The 24411-nt window shown below is 45.5% G+C and overlaps 1 protein-coding gene across 2 annotated transcripts in view; it reads right to left on the bottom strand.

Annotated features, from left to right (window-relative positions):
• Window positions 1–8072: 8072 nt before the first annotated feature.
• GAB3 (GRB2 associated binding protein 3) overlaps window positions 8073–24411 on the bottom strand; it is a 113831-nt gene continuing 97492 nt past the window's right edge. The window contains exons 4-10 of one of the 2 annotated variants that reach the window (XM_024202697.2): window positions 22536–23024; window positions 18924–18979; window positions 17296–17551; window positions 13590–13671; window positions 11600–11702; window positions 10205–10318; window positions 8073–8207 (exon numbers count right to left, since the gene is read on the bottom strand). In XM_024202697.2, coding sequence (XP_024058465.2) covers window positions 8091–8207; window positions 10205–10318; window positions 11600–11702; window positions 13590–13671; window positions 17296–17551; window positions 18924–18979; window positions 22536–23024 — 1217 coding nt within the window. In that variant the 3' untranslated portion in view covers window positions 8073–8090. The remainder of the gene's footprint in view (window positions 8208–10204; window positions 10319–11599; window positions 11703–13589; window positions 13672–17295; window positions 17552–18923; window positions 18980–22535; window positions 23025–24411) is intronic. The other variant, XM_024202704.2, reaches the window with a different exon arrangement.

The raw sequence follows: 24411 nt of genomic DNA, 5'->3' as shown, positions 1-24411 counted from the left end.
TCACAAAAACCATTTCTGATTAATTGGATTAGAATACAGCAACCAAGAAAAATACGATAACAGCAATAATTAACTGAGCGAGGTCCTTATTTACAAGCTGTGCCCTGCCACCTCCATTCTTGGGTTCAGGGTCCAAAACTACCTGCAACTGCTGCCAAGTGACAAATCTTTCAAACTCTGACACACAGAATTTTCCAGAGCTTAAAGGGACAGTGACCACCTCAGAATATCCAAAGCTCCATAGATCACAAAGTCTATGTGAATTCTGGTGGGTGGCCTGTTCGAACTGTGTTGTTAGTCTCTCCAGTTCCCAGTGGACAGGTATTCATGTAACAAAAAAACAAAACCCCCCATGACCACAAGCGATGCCCTGGTTGCAAATCTCAGCAGACCGGTCAAAAATTAAATGGAATCAAATTGTTTCCCTTCTTGTCCCTAGAGCTGGGCTCTCTACGTCAGCCTAGAGGTCCGTTGGTGGGACAGCGGAGGGTATCACACATTGCTGTATTTGTGCTGTGGATAAAAAGAGAGCTCTGATAAAATGTTGAAAAGTACTTAAGTGTTTTGGGGGGCTTCAGTTCCCAACCTGAGGCACCATAAAGCAGCCCAGTTTTCAGAGAGCGGATGTGCTTGTTATATGTCATTGGATGCGCTTAGGAATGGAGGAAGGTTTGCACTGTGCAAAAGTAACCAGGATTTGATAACCCAGCAGTTCACTGTGTGTCTTTGTTCTTCAGCCGATTTGTAAAGGGTGTTTTGGAACTGTAAAAATGTCGGTAAAGAAAGGCGGCTAATCTTTACCAAATCTGTATATATATCCAGCTGTGTGAGACCTTTTGATCTGTGACTAGCAATCAGCTTCTCTCTGTGTCACTTATCACCACTGACTTTGTGCAGTAGGTATTACATTCCTGGGTTAATAAATAGTTTCTTGAGTTTGGTACCAGCCCAACAGCACTTTTCTCCTATCATGTTTATTCATAGATTCAAATTCAGAGATGTTTAAGGCCAGAAGAGCCCATTAGATTACCTAGTCTGACCTGCTGTGTAACACAGGCCAGAGAATTTCACCAGTTACCCATTTATGGGGCCCAATAAATTCAGTCTGATAACTGTTTATATGACTCCTTGGCACACGTACCTGAGTTTTCATCAACAACACTCTCAGCTCTCATAGTCCGTCCCTCTTATCAACAGCACAGTGGGTATCTAGCAAGGACCTACAGTTCTCAAAATAACAGGAGCTCTAAGTAGCCAGTAAAATATTTTCCAGACCTTCTCATCACTTGTGAATATCTAAAAGGGATGCTAATGTTGGAACACTTGGACTGTATCTTGTTTTGGCCTCAGTGCTCCTGAGATATGTACGTTACAATGATCCCAATCTTGCCAGCATTTTGTGTGTGGAAATCCCATTAAAATCAACAGGAGTGCTGAGCGTTGATTGATTGCAAGATCAGCCCAAATAATAACCACACTTTCTATTTAGGCCGCGATCCAGCAAAGCGCATGCTTCACTTGAACGTCAAAGCATTTACAAGCAGTTAATTTGTGTGCATAACACCCTGTTTGGTCGGTATTATCCACATGTTAAAGGTGCAGAAACTGAGGCTGAGAGGTTATAGCCCAGAGCCTCAAAAGTATTTGGGCACCTAACTCCCACTGAAATCAATAGGAATTAAAGGTATTTAAGTGCTTAACTCCCAGTTAGCTGCCTAAATAACATTGAGGATCTGGGCCCAAGTGACTTACCACGGTCACCGAGAGAAATCAGTGCTGGAGTGCAGCCAGAAGACGCATAAATGGAATTTACCATGAACCTTTCACATGCTAATAGGAAGAAAGAGTGTTTAAGAGAATGAATAAAAAAAGTGGAAGGGGGATATTTCTGTGAACAGTCTAGATCATCAAAATCACTAAAGATCAAGATTACATTTTATCTTAGTTTATTAGAAAAAAAGGAACACAGTTTAATGTGCAAATATATACAACAAACATCACAATGAAACAGCAGGAAGACAGAGTCACTCCCCTCTGTTTAATGACTTTTAATCCTTCATACCAGAGATGACTGTTTTAATGCTTTTCCAAAGATTTACATATACAAAGTGTAATGCTTTGTTTGCACAAGACTTCATTTATTTATTTATTTATTTTACTAGAACAACAAATACTCTGGCTTTGAAATTGAAAAAGTCTTTTATTTTGGTGACTTTTTTTTTTTAACCTGAGGAATTCTGCAGAACAGGGGAACAAAGAAAAGGCATTGCCCTGCACTTCATTCTGATCACAGCATCTGATGGTCTTTTAATTACTAAACCACTGAATTATTTAAAATGAATGCAGTTCCAAACCCCACATCTATTACAGCGCTAGCAACAGTGAAGAGAGGGAGCGCTACCCCTGGCTGAAGTGAACTGATTGAAAACACCGCTCTTGAGTTAGAAACATGTTGAGATTTTTCAGTTATAATGCTCATTTCTGCCTCTAATGTAATTAATGCTGTTGCATGTGATGGTGGCCTTAGAAATAAGTGAAAAATATATTTTATCCTTCTGAGCAAAAGGGTCCTGGGGTCCTGCAAACCCTTGTGCAAATCACATATAGACAGCAGAATATGGCTTAAGCCCCAATCAGGAAAGAATGGAAGCATGTACTTAATTTTAAGCATTTACTTAAATCCCTCCCAGATCAGCAAAGGCCTTAAGCATGTGATTAAGCAGGGGCTCAAGTGCTTTGTTGAATTAGCGCTGTATTGTATTGTAGCATACAGGGGATGTCTATGCTGCAGCTGGGAGGTGTGATTCCCAGCAAAGGTAGACAGACCCTGTGCTAGCTCAGCTTGAGGCAGCACGCTAAAAATAGCAGCGTGGAACTTGCGGCATTGGCAGCAGCTCGGGCTAGCTGCCCAAGTCCAAGCCCGTTTGCCCCTGGGTCCGGGTTCAGATGGCTAGCCTCAGCCGCCGTCAGTTCCACACTGCTATTTTAGCGAGCTAGAGAGAGTCTGTCTGCTCACACCTCCCAGCTGCAGTGCAGACATACTCTCAGAAATTAAGAAACAATAGTTCAAATCTGCTGTCTTTACTGAGGTCAGTGGAAGTTTTGTCTGAGTAAAAACAGCGGGGTTTGGCCCAAATACCTGCATTAAGGAGTTAGAATCGTATGGTCCATTCTGTATCAGGCTGCTATTCCCAGAGGCAGATCAGCTCATGCTAACAAGGATTTACAAATGGGATGGCAGATTCTTCAGAGCACTGAGTGCCTGGTTAGATGGGATCCTGCCTCTTTAAGGGATAGCAGAGGAAGACACCAGGGGAAACAGTCTTCCTTTTTCCGATGAGTAGGCATTAAAGCTCTCGCTCATAAATCGGCTGTGTCCAATAGCTTGGAAAAATCCAACTGATCAACATAACATTCCAACCACGTGGATCTCTCATGAGAAGCACATGGACTAAAACCACTTTCCTGGTTTACTTTTCACTTTGCCATGCTACTGAGTTTCATCTGAATGCTCCATTGAACCAAGCTACATTTATAATTAAACAAAAGTATTAGGGTTGTCTAATGCTTCCCTCTGGCTTAAATAAAAAAGAGTGGTTGGATAAGGCACTGCTGAAGGACGTGTGCTGGACCACGCCTTAAGCAGATTCCCCCCAAAACACAATTTAAAATGAAACTACAGCCGCAGTTGCTGTTAGCTAGATTGCCCCACCGAGGGCCACACCTCCCTCCTCATCTGTATTCTTTATTTTTAAAAAAAAAAATAAATAAATAAAAATAACTAAATAATAAAGAATTAGCCCCCAGTTAAGGAAGGATGCATTCTGTGCTTCAGTAAGCTGCGGTTTGGCTGGTTCCATCACTAATACTAAAGAAGGATTCTCAGACTAGATAACGTTTTCAGATGTAAAAACAACGAGGAGTCCTTGTGGCACCCTAAGAGACTAAAGATGTGTCACTGTTAAAAGCTAAATCCATTTCCAGGTGCTTTTCAGTTTCCCTCCCCTCTTTGGCTGAGGGTCAATGACGAGTGTGTTTAAGTAAATACAAGCTCCTTCTTTCACTGTAATACCTTTTTTCTCCTGCCGTTAGGTCATAGTGATGCTGAGAGTTCTGATGCCACAGTAACACACTGTAATCGCAGTGGTTCTCAAACTGTTGCACTGGTGACCCTTTCAGACAGCAAGCCTCTGAGTGCGACCCCCCTTATAAATTAAAAACACTTTTTTGTATATTTAACACCATTATAAATGCTGGAGGCAAAGTAGGGTTCGGGGGTGGAGGCTGACAGCTCGTGACCCCCCATGTAATAACCTTGTGACCCCGAGGGGTCCTGAACCCCAGTTTGAGAACCCCTGCTGTAATGCTATAGTAATTGCAACTACCTAACAGATGGGGGGAAGGATAGCTCAGTGGTTTGAGCATTGGCCTGCTAAATCCAAGGTTGTGAGTTCAATCCTTGAAGAAGCCATTTAAGGATCTAGGGTAAAAATCTGTCTGGGGATTAGTCCTGCTTTGAGCGGGGGGTTGGACTAGATGACTTCCTGAGGTCCCTTCCAACCCTGATATTCTATGATGGAATAGCTGATCTACAAGGGGGCACAACTGTATTCAGACTGAAACCTTGAACAATAGCAATTGTTTTAATACACAAGTGTACTGAAAAATAACACCCTTACTCTAGTTTGTCACATTGTGGAATTCTCCATTTAAGGAAAAATCCAGTTGTTTGTAAAGACACGTTTCATTGTGATCAAGGTGCGGTCAGCACTGCTTTTAACTTTCACAAAACCCAAACTCAGTTGCTTGCACTTCCCCACATTATACCCACATGTTAATGCCAATGAGAGTTACCACATATATCAGGGGAAAATGGATTGCTACACTGGATCATGGGGGAAAAGCTAGTTTCTGGATAAAATGTGAAGGTTAAAAGCAGCACGGCCTTGTTTGAGCAACAACTGCAGGGTCAGGCTGTGGCGCAGGCAGGAGGTACAATGACACTACATATAGACTAGGGGTAGGCAACCTATGGCACGTGTGCCGAAGGCGGCACGCGAGCTGATTTTCAGTGGCACTCACACTGCCTGGGTCCTGGCCACCAGTCCGGGGGGCTCTGCATTTTAATTTAATTTTAAATGAAGCTTCTTAAACATTTTAAAAACCTTATTTACTTTACATACAACAATAGTTTAGTTATTTATTATAGACTTATAGAAAGAGACCTTCTAATAACGTTAAAATGTATTACTGGCACGCAAAACCTTAAATTAGAGTGAATAAATGAAGACTCGGCACACCACTTCTGAAAGGTTGCCGACCTCTGATATAGACCCACGTTCAGGGACATTCGGATCCAGGTTTATGGTTCGGGCCCATCTCTCAGAAACACTGACAGAAAAGACACTTTCTAGACTCCTCAGTGACTCTTCAGTGCATCTGCCAAAGTTTAAATATTTCAAAGAAGTAAGAATAGTGGGGAAAACATCCCCCCTCTATTTTTCTTTAAAACTTTTGACTTTGTATTTTTCTGCTCCAGAGTATTTTTTACATCATGGAAGAACATATTCCAGTAAAAGACAGAATGGTTTTTATTAAAGTTTTACTTTAAAATGACTGAGCATTTGGGGGCCAGGGCAGTGTAATGCAATTTAATTCCCACTTCTAGGGTAGCACCTGCTCCTTAGGGTTCTGCTGTCTTGCTGTAAAGCTCACCTGGTCTTGTGTTTCCTTGTCAGTATTTCAGTACGCACAAAGCACATTCAGCCACTGATCATTTGCATAGCCCAATAGACACAGGCTGATATCTTGCCTACCTCCTCAAAATAAAGGGAATGCTTTTGGGCAGGAAGGCAAACCTCTTTGTAGGTGTGGCACTTCGGATCCGTGCCAGCCTCCACAGAGGTGTGCTCTGTACCACTGAGCACAGGCAGGCTCCCTGAATGCTGCCTCTCATGCAGCAAAACTGCATCCAGGATAAAGCTGGTTGAAGATTTCCCTTTTTCTAATCTGTTTATCAACAGAAAATTGGTTTTTCAACAAAATTAAAATTTTCACCAGAAGTGCACTTTCTGCAGAAAATATTGAGCTTTTGTCTATACCTTTCTGGCCAAAATTGGCATTTTTCAGCCATTTGAGGAAGGTGTGTGTGTGTGGGGCGGGGGGGATTGGGGGGGGGGGAGTCAACATTTTCCGCAGAAGGCAGAAACACCCCATTTTCCAAACAGCTCTAATCCATGACACTTGGTGCCTGCAGACTGGGATGTGTGATTTGCCCCCACGTCAATAAATGCACAGGTAAACCCTGTCATTCTCACTAGCAAAACTGAGCAAACATTCATCACACAGTCACAAATGTGTTTTGCTCTGATGAAGTAGCAAGAACTGCAAACACTTCAGCTATCTTGAGGTAGGAGAAAATGTTGTTTCCATCAGCTAAGCTGCCCTCTTCTAGCGGTACAGTGAGAATCAGGTAGTCATCGCTTTCAACCTTCCTATGGGCCCAAATGTGTGACAATAATACAAAATGAGGGATGCATGAAACATACGACAGAAGCTTGAAAGGACGTCAGAGTCATTTCTTTGACATAAACAACATTTTTTCTAACCCCAGTTTGGTAATTCAGCATTTTTTGGATGTCAATAATTTACAGTAACATAGTGTGATATCAGCAGGTATGAGGAGGAGGAGGAATGTGAATTTGGATCCAGCATGAAGGAAAATCCTTCATAAAGTTCCTGATTCTGAGGTCCTTGCTCACAAGAGTAGTCCCGGTAAAGCCAGGGGGATCTCTGGCATAAGTAAAGACTTCAAGACTGAACCCAATGGGATAACTGAAGGGTGCTGCACTTTCTTGATTTGAACTGCCTGTGCACATCTTGAAATAAGGATTTTAAGCAAACTAATAGAATTAAATACATTATAAAACATACACTTATCTGATCCTGAGATTGTCCTCATAACAAACACCAAAGGAGATAAGCTTCCTGAATATGTCTTGACATTGCTGAAGTGTATTAAGTGGCTGTTTTACATAGGCAGAGTTGCTTGCCTAATAATGCTCCTTCCCTCATTATTACCTGAGTGCCCGACTAAGACTGTTTCCTAATTACCTCATTAATGATGCTAGGATGAGGCTAACAAAACACTCGGGTGGGGTCGATCACCGTTATCAGGAATTTCATTTGCATTTCTTCTTTTGCAGTTCAGACAAAAACAGTCTTGATATTTTGCCAACCTTTCCAAGAGTTGCAGAAACAGGCTCATGCACAGCTTCCTTTTTTTATTTTTTTGGCCAGCAAAGAATTGTGTGTCAGCAGATTCCTGTCAGAGGAGCTGCCGTGTTGTGCGGAAGAAAGTCCTCACACCAGGGAGAAAACATCAGGAGCAATTGGACGGAAAAGGTGATGATGTGAACCGCAACAGAAAGAAGAAATTCAATATGATGAACGTCAGTCGGGGTGCTGACTACCACGCATTCCAGTTCCATCAGTGCAAAGACCTATTTATAGTCTCTAACAGTGTCACTCAAAGTCAGACATTATATCTGGGGGGGAAATATTCTCCAAAATTCTGTTTGCTTAAGCACTATATATATATATATTAAAATGTTCTGTTTTTTATTATTTCAGTATTTTAGCCCTTGGTCGAATAGTCACCAACACCTGTCTGATACCAGAAGCTATAAGCAGCCTTAGCACCTGCAGTATTTGTAGAATATCAAAAAACAGCCTTAGCAACAAGGAGTTACCTAATACAGGGAGAAGGCGGGGTTAAATAGATAAATGCAACATGTAGTGGCATTTGTTACCATTAAATGTGTGGCTCCCGCAATCAGGCCATAAAACTGTACCATGTAACTTGCTTGCAAGGGGTGGCAAAGAAGATTAACGTGTTACTTTAATAATCCTATAAACCACTCAGTCAACATAGTATTTCCAGCTGAACTTGAAGGTTTTTCCTTAAAAATGTCATTCCTCTAGAGACCACCAGGATCTTACACTCTGTCTGCCTTTGAACTCTGCTGTTACAGCTGTTTGGTTAACAATGTTGTTCCAGTGCAAAAAACCAAACCCCAAACCTTCCTCCTTTAAACTTTAGATTGCCTCACATCTGTCCATTCCTGTTTAGTGTTCTGTAGGGCTTGAGTCTTCTGTTCATCTACCTGGACATAGTCTACTCTCTGCTCTTCCGAGAGAAAAGGTTTCTGTAGGACAGACGAAGAAACAATTGTTTTATATTAGAGAGAACATGGATGCTAGTAAAACTGGTTTTGTTTTCTATTCCTCCGTTTCTTTTTTTCCTGGTCATTTCATTTCACCTTGAAGTTACAGTGACATCAGCTGACAAGAGCATTGCTTTGCAGTCCGCTTTAGATAGAATTATCCATCTGTCACCTTGTCACTCTGCCCAGCATAGTGAGATATGGAAACACGCTGTATGGGCTAACTCCATCCCACAGCAAGGATAATTATTCTCTTGCCTTTAGTAAGATTCTGCTACACTGATGACCTGCATGAATTTTAACCATAGGAGGGTTTAAATTAAAGGAGGCCTAGAAACTTCAAGTCAATCCCTTCAAAGATATCTGAGCAAAACCTGTAAAACAAAAACTCAGCAATCTATCCAGATAGTCACTACAATTTACAGTAAATTTATTTGCTTTCATTGTACTCCTTCTTTGTCCACCATTGTTTATTTAAATCAGGGGTCTCAAACATGCGGCCCGCGGGCCGGGCTATTTCCTGTGTCCCGCCAAGCGGCCCGCACCCCCCGCGACCTACCTCCAGGCCAGGGGTGGGCAAACTACAGCCCATGGGCCGCATCCGGCTCGTGGGATTGCCCCCCTCGAGCCCTGCGCCGCTCCCTGAAGCGGCTGGCATCACGTCCCTGCGGCCGGGGAGTGGGGAAGCAGAGGGCTCCGTGTGTTGCCCTGGCTTCCAGGCACTGCCCGCCCCCCCAGGGAACGGGGAACCGCGGCCAATGGGAGCTTCGGGGGAGGTATCTGGAGGAGCGGCAAGCAGCGCGTGGAGCCCTGTGTCCTTCCCCAGGAGCCGCAGGGACATGGTTCCAGCTGCTTCGCGGAGTGGAGCGGCGTGGGGCCGGGGCCAGGGTCCTGCCGCTGCCACCCCTTGGCCAGAGCCCAAAGCCCTCCTGCACCCCGCCCCCCAACTCCCTGCCCTGAGCCCCCTGCCTGCACCTCAACCCCCTGCTGCACCCCAACTCCTTGCCCTGAGCCCCCTGCCTGAACCCCAACCACCTGCCGCATCCCACACCCCTCCTGCACCCCAACTCCCTGTCCTGAGCCCCCTGCCTGAACCCAACCCCCTGCTGCACCCCAACCTCCTGCCCTGAGCCCCCTGCTGCATCCCACACCCCTCCTGCACCCCAACCCCCTGCCCTGACCCCCTGCTGCACCCCACACCCCAACTCCCTGCCCTGAGTCCTCTGCCGCACCCTGCACCCCTCCTGCACTCCCTGCCCTGAGTCCCCTGCCACACCCTGCACCTGAACTCCCTGCCCAGGGCTGGGGGCAGTGAGAGGTGTGTGTGTGTCAGTGATGCGGCCCTTGGGCCAATGAACTACTCCTCATGTGGCCCTCGTGGTCATTTGAGTTTGAGACCCCTGATTTAAATTGTAAGTTCTTTGGAGCAGCAGAGATCTTATCTTTTGACTGTGTCTAAAGAATCTAAGACACTTCTGCAATGACATAACTAATATTAATAAATATTTTTGCCGTGTTACAAGATCTCCTATAATGTCTTCCTGTGACCCTGCTGTTAGTCATACTCACGTCACAGAATGTTACTGCAGATGGGATTTGTGGGAAAATTCGCAGGAAAGTTTTGTGGGAAACTGTGTCTCTTTTGAATGAAAAAAGAGCTTGCAGAATTCTTGCAAGCACCTACAAATTTGCCCACATGTTCTTATTACTGTATATTCCAGTGGAGCCATTATGCCTAATGTGATTCCATTCACATTAAGGTATAATACTGGCACCACTGTAATAACTTTAATTGTCGTTTTATCACGTTACCAGTATGTTCATGTTGAGCCTGTTATGAATGCAATCAGCTGGAAGAGCACAACGGATTTCATTGTATTGAGGCTACCCAGAAGTGAGAATCTCTGTCTGTTTGCCTCCATCAGCGAGAGACACCAGGATGTACAAAAAAGGGTGGTATTTGCAGAAATGATTCTTACCTTCTGTACAGGGGATGGGGAAGCGGAATTAAAATCCAATGCTAAGTAATCAAGGTTGGACTTCCTTGACCATGGGAAAGCACCACTGCATGGAGATGTTGCCTGGCTGTGCTCCTGTTGTGGAATGAGAGAAACTTTTAATGAGTAATTCAAAACCCTTAAATCATGATCCTAAAAGGAAAAAGACCAGACTGTTTAGTATTATTCCTAATCCAGCAGTAAGCAAAGAAGGAGAGCTCTGGCCCACATCATTTGTATAGTATGTCAAGGGATGCATTCATCAACTAATTGCAAGATCCTAGCAATGTCTAATTACGTGACTGTACAAAGAAATTCAGGAACTCTGATTTGAGGTAATTACAGTAATATGGGCAAAATGGGGCGGGGGGTGGTTTTCATTCAGGTTTAGCAAAACATCAGTAAGGATTTTGTTTTGCAAAACGAAAACCTGGGATGGCTTACATCTGGATCCCATTTCATCTAAGCCATTGACGTTCTGGGGGTATGGATAAATGGTTCTGGTTCTGATTCATGTCTGTCAATTGCATATCAAAATGGAGAGTCACAGACGATGACAAACATATTAAAGGTTTTAGCTTTTTGAACAATACAATTGGAGTGTGATTATGACTAGAGCTGAGCTGAGTAGCTATTGTGTAGATTCAAATCAGCTTCAGGTTTAGTCTGGAGCGAGGAGGTAAGATTTCTGTTTGGCGCAGCCAGCTGTGTAAACTCTTTGTGCAATCATTCCCAAACTGGAAGTGGAAAGCTGGCCCCTTCGGGCTTTGGATTTGGAACCAAGTCTGCCACAGCTGGCTCAGATCTAGGAATTCTAGATCAATTCCCACCTGAAATTCGAAGGGGATTAGGTTCTGGCCTATTTCTAGACATGGCCAAAGAATTAATGAAGAAAAGGAAGCCACAATGTTTTTGTTTTATGTCATGGGAAGTAGGGTTAATGCAACCAAGACTTTAATAGGAGTTCTCTTTCTATACAACATTGTGTGTGTTCCTTTAGGAAGTGCACTGAAGATTGTCTGTCATTTCCTAGGAGATTCTGCAGGGGGCCCTTGTAAAAGGTGAAAGGACTTAGTTTTCCTTTGCCTTTAATGAGTTCTCATGTAAATATGCCTGATCCCAGTGATCTCTTGGAACTGCTCAGCAACGTTTGTGGGGTGAACAGCTGAGATCTGCATAGCAGAAAAAAGGCTTCCCTTATCTTTCTGTAAATCAGACCCAGTGTCTTTAGTTTAAAACCATTTGATTTTTTTTTTTTTAAAGAGGGCAAAGGACAAACCTGCTGAACATTTTTCTTAGAAAATGAGCTTCAGAATTCTCAGGGCATGTGACAGAGCAGAACAGAGCACAGGATAGCTGTGTGAAAATGAAGATTACCATTTGAATGTAACTTTCTTCCTCTTCTCCGGAAACTGAATTGGCAAATATTCTTGCTGAATTAATACCGTCTCTATCTGGAGAGATAAAGCTCGTTCGATTGCTAGGAAGAAAAACACAGGAGAGGTTAAGGAAGCAGCTAACAGATGCTCTGAAAAGAAGCCAACGTCTGACATGGCCCATATGGCGAATAAACTCACCCTAATTCTGAAGCCTTAACGGAGAGGCCATCCAAAAATGTTTTTTAGCTATAAAGCATGTTACAGTTACATCCATAACATCTCTGGTGGATTTTCTGGGATTTATCTTGACACTATAAAAGTTTGCCAGCTATGACAGAAAGCAGGAGATATCAGAGCAATTCTCCAGCAAGGAACGCAAATGGAGGCAGACATTCATCTGTGTAATATGCGCTGATGGAGAAGTTACTTTGTTGTATGGGTACCACCATTTCTGAGATTGAAATGAATTAATCAGCTACTGTAGCTGCCTGCAAAGCAACTTGGTTGGCTCTGAATGCAGTACAAACACATGTTATCTGTGCTTTGGAGCTGTCTGCAACTCAGTTCTTTTAAAAGAAAAATTTAGCTGCTAATCTAACTGTCTGAAGCAGTCTGTATAATGTAATTCAAACCTACTGCAAATCATCACTAAATTACTGCAGTTTGGCCAATATGGCTAGTTAACCAGAGATTAGCTGTGTACTTCACACAGCATGAACAATTTAATCCAAACAGTTATCGCTTTGGTTTTCACTTTATTTGTTCTGAGCACATTTGGTCATTTAAACTCGTTTGGCTTGATTAATATAAAAAAACTTGATATTTAGCTTACAATGAATGAACTCCTCAATGCTCCTCTTCCCTGCAGACCTTGTCTAGCAGTTGAACGTGTCAGAGTTCATTATCCATGGCACGCTAGCAGGGATGTTCATGAGGCAGCACTGAACTTGTGGGATTGCCGAATATGCCAAGCACACAGCACCTCAGGGGTTAGCCAGTGTTTAACTGCTAACCTGGAAGCCTGGGGAAGATTCTGATTGCTGCCACCAGATTACCTGGCCTTGACAGACTGTGTCAGCTTCTCCCAAGAGAGCAAGCCCTTCCTCTGAGTACCTTCCATGTTAGCTAAAAAGGCAGTGTCTAGCATGCCACTGTTAAAGTGCCAGGCACTAAAAGGATCCACACAGGAAGGCTTGGGAGAATTCTCACCCAGGAATTTTCAAGGGGCAACTGGCAAACCCCTTCCAACTTTCCCCATCAGCTCTGAGAACTTACTGCCACCACTGCCTGTGCCAGCATGCTTCATCTCCCATCATTGCTTCGATCCTACCAGCTAAGAATTCCTGGCTGTGAGTCCCTTTGGGGCCCACTGACACTGTGGCTTTGTCATCATTTGGGGAGAGTGACCCGAGGCATTCCCTCCACCCCACAACTGGTTTTCAGTGACACTAAATGAGGAGCAGGAATCGAGTCTCCATTTCGGTATGGCAGCACAGAACGTTAGCCCCAGGTCATCAGGCCAGCCAGGCTTTTAAATTAGGTTTGTTTTCCCTTTGCCATCTTAATCTTCAAGAACAAAGATGTCTGCTCTCCTCTGGAAAAATATTAGAAGGCGTGAGGGCTAACATTATGGCAGCTGTACCAGAGAACAGATTAGCTCCAGCCTTCTAAAAAGTTACATAAGGAGGTTTCACAAGAGACAATTTAGGCTTTGAGGTACGGCTAATTTGCAAGAGATCCAAACCACAGAATTTCTCACGGCACAGTCTGAAGGGAGTGCACTGTGTCTGTCTTTAAAAGGAGCCCTTTTTTTATGGCAGCAAAAGCCTGTAAAATGCTGGAAGGAGTCCCATGGAATTTGCATAGCATGTTTGTTTATAGACTTTGCCAACAAACTATTTCTTGCGGAATGTGATAAGTTATTTATAACTCCATTTCACAATGCTCATGCTTAAGAGGTTTCAGTGTCAGGTTTCTCATCCACTTACTAAGGCACAGTCCACATCCTGGTCAAGGTAGCGTGTTCCCGGATTGTGGAGAGATTTCTCAGATCCAGCGGAGGGGGTCGTGCTGCAAATGGGTACAACAGGAATTTTAAAAGGAGGATTTATTAATGGCTCTAATAACATAAATAAATGGGAGACGCCTCCCCCAACTCTGGGGGTGCCAGAAGCCAGGTGGTGGCCCCCCACGTGGCCTTGGTGAAAAAACTGCAGAGAGGAACCAGCCAGAAACTCCAGCTGGTCGGGGCAGAAGCAGCCAAAGCAGGAAACTTCAGATGCTCAGAGAACTTTCCACATTTCTGACTGGACCTACTCTGCCTTGTGCTGAATGGCTGTTTGCTCCAACTCCCTCAGTCTCTTCACCTCAGCTTCACTCCAGACCTGCCCCTTTTATCCCTTCTGCCCTGTCCTGTTCCCCTCATCTCCCTTCCTTTCCTATTTAGCTGGTTGCTTCCTAACTAAACCCTCCATCCCACCCTCCCAAAAGTCCTGGAACTAACATGCCGTTTGCTGCCATCACATTGTTCACTTTGCTTGTGTGCTCTACCCCTTCACCGCCTTGCATCTGTGCTGTGTGTTTAGACCGTAAGCTCTTCTACTCCTGTGTTTGTACAGTGCTTCGCATAAAATGACACCCTATTCTTGGTTGGCACCTAGGCACTATCGTAACAAACAAGGTTATACAGCCTAGCATTTGTGCGAGATTATATTCAGGAAATCTTGTGGAATAAATGGACCGTTTAAATCTGCCCTGGAGACTAAAGTCCTCTGCGGCTCCTAAAACAAGCAGCTAAACATGATGGGCAGCAGGAGAGCAGACTTTCCAGAATGACCGGGACAGGGCCGGCTCCAAGGTTTTTGCCGCCCCAAGCAGCCCCCCTCCCCCCGCCAAAAAAAAAAAAAAAGCCAAGATCGCGATCTGCAGCACTTCGGCGGGAGGTCCTTCGCTCCGAGCGGGAGTGAGGGACCCACTGTCGAATTGCCGCCGAAGAGCCGGACTTGCCGCCCCTCTCCGGTGTGGCCGCCCCAAGCACCTGCTTGGTAAGCTGGTGCCTGGAGCCGGCCCTGGACCAGGAACACGCCTGAACCCTGGTCAGCAAGTGATGTCTCCGCAGGGGAGGGGCTACTTCAGTGTCCAGGTCCAGCCAGCCCTTGGCCTGTCTTCTGAGACAGTTGCTGCCCATAGGGGTGCCAACTGTGGTGGTGCTTTCTGTGTTGTGAACATCTCTCCACAGGGAAATGGATTGAGGCCTTCAACTCATTTCTTCTAGGTCACTGAGCAAGCCCAAGGCAGTAACAAATTTCTATCAATAGCTGCCTGGGCTGCATTTGAACCAGCAACCAGAAGTGAAAGTCATAGCTTTACCTTTCCCCTGAGCCATCCTCTCCCATTTCACAAGGTTTCTCCACATTTTCTACATGGTAACAACATCTAACTCTTGTTCTATGATAATGCCAAGTATTTTGTGCCACTCAGGGAGAGATGGAAGAGTTCCACATTGGAAGTTAGTTTATCCACGGGTGCTAACTCAGGAAGGAGTATAAAACCCTTCAGTCCACTCCAGAACATCGCACAAATCCTGTGGTGTTCCAACAAGCAGGCAGAACATTCGAGTGTGTGCATATTAAGCAGCTTAATGTAGTTGGGTGAACGAGAAATATCACATACACCTCTACCCCGATATAATGCGACCCGATAGAACACGAATTCGGATATAATGCGGTAAAGCAGCACTTCTGGGGGGTGGGGCTGCACGCTCCGGTGGATCAGCGCATCAGTGTGTCTGGCTCCGACACGCTGCTCTGAGTGGCGTGTTAAGGGTGCCGGGCTGGGGCCAAAGGGTTGGATAAGGGGCAGAGGGTCTTGGGGGGTGGTCAGGGGACAGGGAGAAGGGGGGGTTGGATGGTTTGGAGGTTCTGGGGGCAGGGTATGGGGAATGGGGGCATTGGATAGGGCATGGGAGTCCTGGGGGTGAATAGGCATGGGGGGGGGGTCTCTGGAGAGGGCAGTCAGGGGACAAGGAGCAGGGGGGCTTATATGGGGGTGGGGTCTTGGGAGGGGTGGTTAAGGGTAGGGAGTCTCTGGAGGGGGTATTCGGGGGACAAGGAGCGGGGGGGGGTTGGATGGGTCGCAGGTTCTGAGGGGTCAGTCAGGGGACGGGAAGTAGGTGGGGGTCGGATAGGGGGCAGGGCCAGGCTGTTTGAGGAGGCACAGCATACTGCATACACCATGTTAGTTCTAACAAAAATGATTTGCTGACTATTAATAAGAGAAATACTCGAGGCCAAAGCAAGTTTGATATAACGCGCTTTCACCTATAACGTGGTAAGATTTTTTGGCTCCCGAGGACCGCGTTATATCGGGGGTAGAGGTGTATTTTGGATACCTGTGGCACAGGCTGAGGAAGGCTGTGGGAATAGAAATGAATTTTTCCTCCTCTCTTGTCTACTTAATGGGCCAAATCCTGCTCATCCTCTCATGAAAGCAGGCCCATAAGGATACTTGTGTGAGTAAGGCAAGTAGGATTTGACCCAATACGTAAACCACTTGTAGTCTAAGGAGCTTAGGCCCCCAAACTCCCCTCTGCTTCTGACAGAGGATGTGAGCTTGCATTTGCTGATCCCAGGTTGAGGGTGTGTGGAAATGCCACTTTCACGGTATGCTCCTCCCTCCCCCTCACCCAGTGGAAGCCCCTCTGTATGGGTTCCAGCTCCATTTGTGGGACAAGAGAGCGAGCCTGTAGGTCTCCACCTGCCTCCCCAGCCCCCATGGCAAAGGAGTGTAACCTGCAGTGCTGTGAAATTCTCTCCTCCCCAACCAAGGGTCGTTCTAGGGGCAGCTTAGTTCCTCCAGGAGCCCCCAGGGAGCTAGAAGGTCCATGGGGCTGTGCAGAGACAGAGGGCTTCTGCGAAGATGGATCTTATCTCCGGGTGGATCCTCCAAATGTGTATGAATCACAGAGCATTTGGAAGTGGCATGAGGCTTGGGGAAAAAATTCTCCCTTTCACCAAACCAGTGGAAGGAAAATACTCCTGTCCACTTCCCCAACCCCCGGGGAACTGTGGTCGGGATCCGGGACTGGGAGTGGGGCTACGGTTGGGGCCAGGTCCAGGGCTGCGGTTGGGGCTGGTGCTGGGGCTGGAGCTGTGTTTGGGCCAGGATCCAGGGGCTGAGGCCAGGTCCAGGAGCAGAGCAGCGGCCAACCCGGTAGCCAGGAGCCGAGGCCGCAGTTGGGGGTGGGGCTGGAGCAGAGCTGGGGACAGAGTGAGTCCTGCCGTGCCCCCCCCACCAACGGAGGGGGCACACTCCACAGTTTGGGGGCCACTAGATTAAAGCATGTCATTCAGCATGCCCCAAATTTAACACAGCCTGTACATAGCAGGTTATTGAACTAGTATCTTTCTCCTAGGATCTTCAGCATCCCAGCAGAGTGGATACTACCTTGTTTTTTTTAAATTCCATGGCACTTTTAATGAGGTAAGAGGTTTGCCCAAGTGATCTTGGCCAAAAAAGTTTTCCCCTCAAGGCTATTGGCTACCATCTTCCACCCTAGAGCTGGCTGCATCTATAGTATGTGAAGTGCTTTGTGATGCCCTGGGATGCCAGGTGCCATAGACATGGAAGTTAGTGGTCAGTGATAGCAATGTACCTTAGCTTCGAATTGCTTACTAGGTTGGTCTAATGCCTTACATTTCCTACGGGGCTTGAGATCTCGATTCACTGGAGGTGGTTCCAGGTCTGTGGGAAGTTCTGGCAGTGGGCTGGAGAGTTTGTCATTGGTGACTACAGGAAAGGTAAAGGTCGCTGAGCTTGGGCTCATGGGAGTGTAGCCATCGGGTGAGCAATCTGGTCCTGGGATGGGTGGAGAGGTGGTGGGGTGCATGGGTACATAGCTGTCCTCCGTATTGTCCGATGCTGAAGAGTAGAGCGGGGTGAATCGACACGGCTTCCGAAAGGAGAAGGAAAAGAAAGAGCATTCCAGTCAGCCGAACAACTCTAATCATCAAGCAAGGCTAATCCAGACATTGATACAAATTAGCCTGAACTAAACCCCACGCTTGAATACCCCCATCTGAACTTTTGGGGTGGCTTATCTCTGGAATGGCAGGAGCCAGAACTACCAAGACAGACATCCATGCCAACTTTGGAAAAGTTCAGATCTGAACTTGGCAGCCGAGGCCCATGATTGCTGGAAACATGGGCACAAATGAATTGGTGGCATAAGCCGGTTCAAATCTACTGACTTCCAAGGAAGAGCGCTTGCCTACACCAGCAGCAAATCTGAGCCACAAAATGAAAGGAGGCTTATAACGTAAGGAGCACTTTCACATGTCAATCATCTGGTGAGTTATTCCTTTGCAAAGGTGAAAGCTCTGAGTGCAGAGACACATGCACAGGGATTACATTGGGTAGCTGAGGATCAACCCTGGGGAGTCATGTCACGCAGGTTAATGCTGGCTGCGTATCAAGAGGCATTGACTACAAATCGGGTAGGATCCATTTCAAATGTGAGAAAAACATGGCGTCTGTCAGAGACAACGGAGCCTGCATCTGGCCTAGCAGCCTAACGGCAGCATAGGGCCTTCCCATTTGGGAGAATCCAGTTCTGGCTCTCAGGCTCCCTGGACTGGTGAGGCAGAGACAGCATGCTCAGCCCTGGGGGGCAGGGAACACCTGGTGGGAACGTCACTGCCTAATGTGTTTTCACATCAACATTGACCAGCATCACCTAATTCTCTGCAGTCAAAAACTGGGTCACCACTTTATAGGGGATTTTGAGGGTCGGGACAGTTAACAGGCCCCCAAAAGGAGGTAACCCGCATGACTCCAAAGTGATACAGAAACTTGCAACACATGGGCTCCATTCTCGGTTGTGACCTATCCCCTTAAGATGGAAATGGACCCCAGGAAACACCCCTTAGTGCAAGGGCCTCTGTGAAGAGCTGACCTACATGTTCTGCTCTGCTCTGTCTCCAGGCCTGCAGCATAGGGGATGTCTGATGGGAGAGAAGAGGTATTCTAGGAGTGTCAGGAGGGGGCCTGCCCAGCGTGTTAAGAGGGACCCCGTAAGGGGCTATGAAAAACCCTAGTACCAGGGCACCTGTGAGGCTTCTCTAACTTACAGCAGGGGCTGGGCAAGCCGCCACACACTCCAGAATATAGGAGGTGCAAATGTGATATAAAGTCACCTGTGCCCTCCTCTTCCATTCCTGTGCTGAGCACAGGAGAGGAGTAACAGAGCATCAGGTCACAAGACAACTAATGTGCTTTAGTCTGTTTTGTGCCAGTGTTTAAATATATGCAAATAGAGTACTTACCAAATTCAAACTAAGCCTCTTATCTCGACTTCTGAGAGAGCTTCCTTCCATGTTGGCTGAAAAAAAATACCCCCAATGATTAACAATGTAATAAGCAAAAGGGGAATGGAAGCTGAAGGATATAATTCTGGAGCAAGGCATATGGCATTATAATAATTATGACTTTCTAAAGCTCATGAAATATCTTGTTAGTCTTCCTGAACTGGGAAAACCTGATGAAATACGAGATCAAAAATAACTCTCTATAATTCTATGAGTGGGCTACTTATGATGCTATATTAGTTTTAAGCACCTTGAAAACAAGAAGCAGTCAGCACACACCTATAAACCTATTCTGAGTTGTCTCTAATCACATCTAGATAAAGAGTAAGATCCTTGTCTATGGGAAAAGAAGTCAGGAGATATGAGATTTAATTCCTGTTCTGTCAGCAACTTGTTGTATAACCTTTGGACTTCCCTATATCTTAACTTCCCCATCTGTAAAATGGGGACAATTATACCACAAAGGGGTGCTGGGAAGCTTCATTCATTATTGCTTGTAAAGTGCTCTGAGATCCTCAGATCTAAGGCACTAGGGAAGTGCAAATTATTTATACATGGAATACATGCTAGTATGCACTGTGAGAGGAGAAGTATGTGTATGTGTTAATGATGAACCATCATAACACACAAGTGGTTTAGAATAAATCCACCTCCCCAACAAGTGAAAAGGTCTCTGTCACAATGCCTGCTAGTGCAAATTTGGCTTATGATACTTATAGTGTTTTCTTTTTGGTTCTTAATATGTTTTCTTTTCAAAACAGAGGTAAAAGAGGTTGTAAAATGTATTCAGTGTTGATCAGCTGCTGGACAGAACTCGTGTGATTGTTTCCATTGCATGGTGGACAGAGGTAGTGTACCTGTGAAGCAGTAGTGGGACTGGGTGGCAGATTCTGTTAGCTTGGTAAGATTTTGCTCTAAAGCTATGGCTGTATATTGCCATTTGCTTTTGGGGAGTTTGTTTACGGAAGAAAAAAAGTAACTCGGAGAGTGGGAGGGAAAATGGCTGCCTCTTTCCACTCAAACCCTTATTTTTCTCCCTGTGCTTAAACTGTCCGTCCTTTTCCCTTTGTAGAAAACATCTATAAATGGAGAAATGGGCCATTTCCCTACTGAGATCCTGTAGAGCTTTTCTCTGGAATACCATAAAAAAATCCCATGAGGGTAAATAGTATATAATGGCGTATGATACCATCGGCCTGATGTAGAGTTCTATCCTGTAGAGGGGTGGTTTTTTTGTAGTGATAACAGTGTAATAGACAATATAAAGATGACAAGATTGAACAAAACTGTATCATTAGTACCCAAAATGAACAGCTTTCTAGACAGCTGTTATTAGCTACTTGTACTTTCTCAGTTACACACAGATTTTGTACTTGTATGACTGAGTTGATCAGGGGAGCTATTTTTTACCAAAATAGTTATACTGATACAAGCTCTAGTGTGCATTCCATTTTACCACTATAAAAGTGCCTTAGACCAGCATAGATTAGTCCCCTTCCCATACGGGAATAAGCTAGACCGGTATAAAGCATCTTTATACTTGAACAACTGAGTTCACACTAGGGGGTTGTACTACTTTACCTACACTGGGATAATTAAAGCAGTACAACTTCTATGTGTAGATAAAGCCTACGAACAGACAACTCACCAGGGGTGTGCTCACCTCACCATCTCAACTGGTGAGAAGCAGTTGGAGCATTTGTATGTCTTTTGCATGTCTCAATTTTGATTCACACTTATATTTTAAAGTCAGAAATAGTATTTTTATACCTTATTTTTATACCCCAAAAGTTGGGGTATAAATATAAGAAGCAATGCTTATTAATTCATTGCTGCCCCCTGTCAGGCTGAGATAACCTTGCAGCACATTCACAGAATATAACATTTGGGCACTTAATCCTCTGAAATGCACTTCAGTGTAAATTAGAACGGAGAAATAGTAACTATCTCCAGCCAGATTGTGTATGTGTGTGAGACACACACACACCCCCATAAGTGCCTAGAACATTTCATAGGCAGCTTTCAATCATAACTGATTATTAAGAATACTATTTCCAGCTATGGGTGTTCCTTCTAAAAGCTTCCAAGAATTGCTTGAACACTGATAAACAGGCTGGGCAAAACTCTCCATGCTTTGGGTTTAATAAGAAGAGCTAAACACCCTGGGTCTGCACCATGCACGAGTGACCGTTTAAACTGCAGAATAAAGGAAGCCAATCAATAATGCTGAAAATAAATACCTGTAGCTGCCTCCACTTAGAAAGTTATGGCTCCTGTACAATACATTTGATAGTTTCCAACTAGACATTTTATCTGCCCATTCTATTCTAAGGCTTTGCAGAATACAACTGTATTTGTGTCACACTGTACCATGGCTCATACTTCCTTTCTTGTTTTTTTTCCCCTTTTCTTTTTAAACAATGTCTCAAGAATGGGTGAAATTATCCTGCTCAGCTCCAGTGCAGCATAGCATCCCGCTTTATACCCAGTTTTCCAGCGAGGCTTTATTGAGATGCAGGGACATCAGCTGATTCGCTTAATATCACACCGGGCGCCACTGGTTCATCTGGGATTATGTCCCATCACCAGCTTCTTCCTGTCTTCCAGTCCTTTGCTCTCTACATGCTAAGAAACATCCTCCTTCCATGGAGTGTACTACCTGCAGCAGCAGAAGTATTGTACTTAAAGGGGCACTTAACTCGAGTAAGCCTGAATTTTGACTCATCTAAGGATGAAAAAAATTCCAAGAGCCACGTAAGTGGAAGTTTGAGCTTGGAATTGATTGACATGTAGGCCTTGTGTGTGTGTGTGTGTGTGTGTGTGTGTGTGTGAGTGAGAGAGAGAGAGAGAGAAATTAACAAACCAAATGCACAAACTGTCACATTCGGGGAGATTACAGCTGCCTGTTGACTGGTACTTACACTGTTAATTCCACATACAGGAGCAGGTGCTGTAGGTAACTGAGGGATACCACTTCTGCCTCCATGTTACAATGATACTTGGCATTTATAAATCACCTGTCAGTAACTGATTGAGCTGCACAGTGGCCCTAGAAGCTGGGGATACTAAGGCACAGAAGGGCCCGAGTTTCAAAAGTTCTTAGCTCCTATTTAGGTACCTGAATGCTGTGGCGAGATTTTCAAAAGTTCTTAGCACCCAGGTCTCAAGGGGAGATGAAAACCTGGCCACTTCATTCAGGGCTCACCCAGGGTGACTCAGGAGGTCACAGAACCAGAAGGAGAACACATAAGTCTTGCCTCCCACTCCTTCATTCTCATTGGGCAACACAATCTCTAACCACTGCCCCTCGGTTCCCACTTCATGCAGAGCAGGAGCCTGTGCACACTCACAAAGGCGTTAGCTTGGCTTTAGACACAAGAACCTCTTGAGATGCCTAGGAGGGGGAGACCCTGTGTCCTAGTGCACTCTCTCCCTCCACGCAATTGCTTGAGAAAATAAAGTATCTGACTTTGTTGCACCCAACCAAAAGAGTGAGAACTGTGTTTTTCTCCAACAGATGTAATCACACTGTCATGGCACAACGGCTCAGGAGGGGAAGGGAAGAGTTACCTTTCCAGTGCCGCACGTTATCCAAACTGGACAAGGAGATTCTTCTCGGCACCAAGGCAATCTGAGTCCTGCAGATCCCGCCATGTCCATTCTGAAGAGCCCCGTTGGATAGCTCCTCCCCGCTCCAGTCTGAGAAATGGGTTGGTTTGGGTGGCCGGGGTGGTGGCGTGTTAGACAAAATATCCAGTTCGGTTACGCCATAGGGCAACGCGGTTTGGCTTTTATCAATCTGAAAGGTTGGTGTTAAAGGAGGCCCTAAGAGTGGAGAGGAGGAGGAGACATCACTGAATGGCCCGCTAACGTCTATGCTTCTGGGTATAATCCCATGATTCACTGGCTGGCCCCCATCCTGGTGCACGATGCCGTTGCTGGATGACTGTACGTGAAGGGAGGGTTGAGACTGCAAGGCATCAACAAAAACATCATCTGATGAGGTCTGCTCCAGGGATCTGTCAGAATTCGACCAGCTGTCACATCTGGATGGAAGACAAAGACCAAATTTTGTATCTTCGTTCTACCACTGTTGCAAGTGAACTAGTATGTACTCCAATGAGTTCACACTATATGAGAGGTATACATACATGCCCATTGGTCCACAATAACACAACCAACCCAAGGCTTCAACTGCTTCATACAATTTTCTTTTCTGAGTTTTTAAATTCAAAATCCAGTCTCACCAGATTTAAATCAGTTCTTGAGACCAGCCTCACACTTGGGCTTTTCTATCCCACTTTTGAAACTGCGCATTGATCATTTAATTCTATTCACCCATTGTAAGCACCTGCCATGGGAGTGCTGTGTGTGTTTGTCTTTACTCATTATTGCAGGAGCCGTTTTCCACAAAGGTGGATCCATCAAGTGGCAGATTCAGCCCCATTGTCTCTTTACAAAGGATGTGGTGCAGTGCAGCTGTGCAGAGAGGGGGCACTGGACATAAGGGGGCCATGCAGCGGTCTCACGCGCTGTGTGGTGTAGAAACCTGCTCTGATTGAACTCAGTGTGGGGCAGCATGTTGAGAAACCAGGGTGGAACCACAAGATCCACTGCTGTGAGGAACCTCCCTTCCACCTTTATCAGGATAGGGGAGATTGCATGAGGCACTTTGTATAGTCTAGTCCAGACATCATCCTGGCACTTGAGCTGGGGTTCTGGGCTTTGGATGTATGCCTAAAGTCTTAAGTGATGTTATGTACCTGCTCATCCAGGGGATAATGTGCTCTTTGGGGGTACAGCTCAGAGTAACCCATGGCAGTCACTTTTCCTTCCTGTTTACTAAATCCTTGTTCACCAGCCAGTTAACAGTCTATAGTAGCAGCCATGATGCCAACTAGGGTCTGATCTTGCTCCCACTGAAGTCAATGGGAGTTTTGACCTTTCTGTCAAAGTGACTGGTAGTATACATGAACAGGGAAGGCGATTCTTGGGTCACGTTGCTACTGGAGTTTCAACCTCAACATCGTAGCCAAAGAGGATCTACTCACCTAGACTATGGATAAGTGGCCTCCACAACATTATTTCAATAACTCAAGAAGCTCTTCTTGTTGCCAAACCATGGGGGCTTTCAGGACAGCCAGGGAAGGATTGAGAATATGGTCCTCAGCTAAGGCCTGTGTCACTTTTCATTGCGTAGTGAATGCTGATGGCAGAATGATGCTACCTGCCCAAAAGCGCACTATGGGCTACATCCTGCCCTTTCCACCATGGGTACGGAGAGCCCCACCCCCCCAGAGAAGAGAGGAGTTTCCACTTGGAAGATATAGGGGGCAGGATTAGGGGACTCAGCACAGTGCTAGTTCTGCAGGGGCTCCTTGCACCCCAGCACACGGAGAGGTTTGGGAGCAGGCTGTGGGCAGCCAGTCGATCCCCAGATACAGGA

This window comes from Terrapene carolina, unplaced genomic scaffold (assembly GCF_002925995.2).
Source record: "Terrapene carolina triunguis isolate 2854851 unplaced genomic scaffold, T_m_triunguis-2.0 Scaffold131, whole genome shotgun sequence".
NCBI classification, from domain to species: domain Eukaryota; kingdom Metazoa; phylum Chordata; order Testudines; family Emydidae; genus Terrapene; species Terrapene triunguis.
The sequence above is the reverse complement of the archived record's forward strand: the minus strand, read 5'-3'. Positions and strand labels throughout refer to the sequence as shown.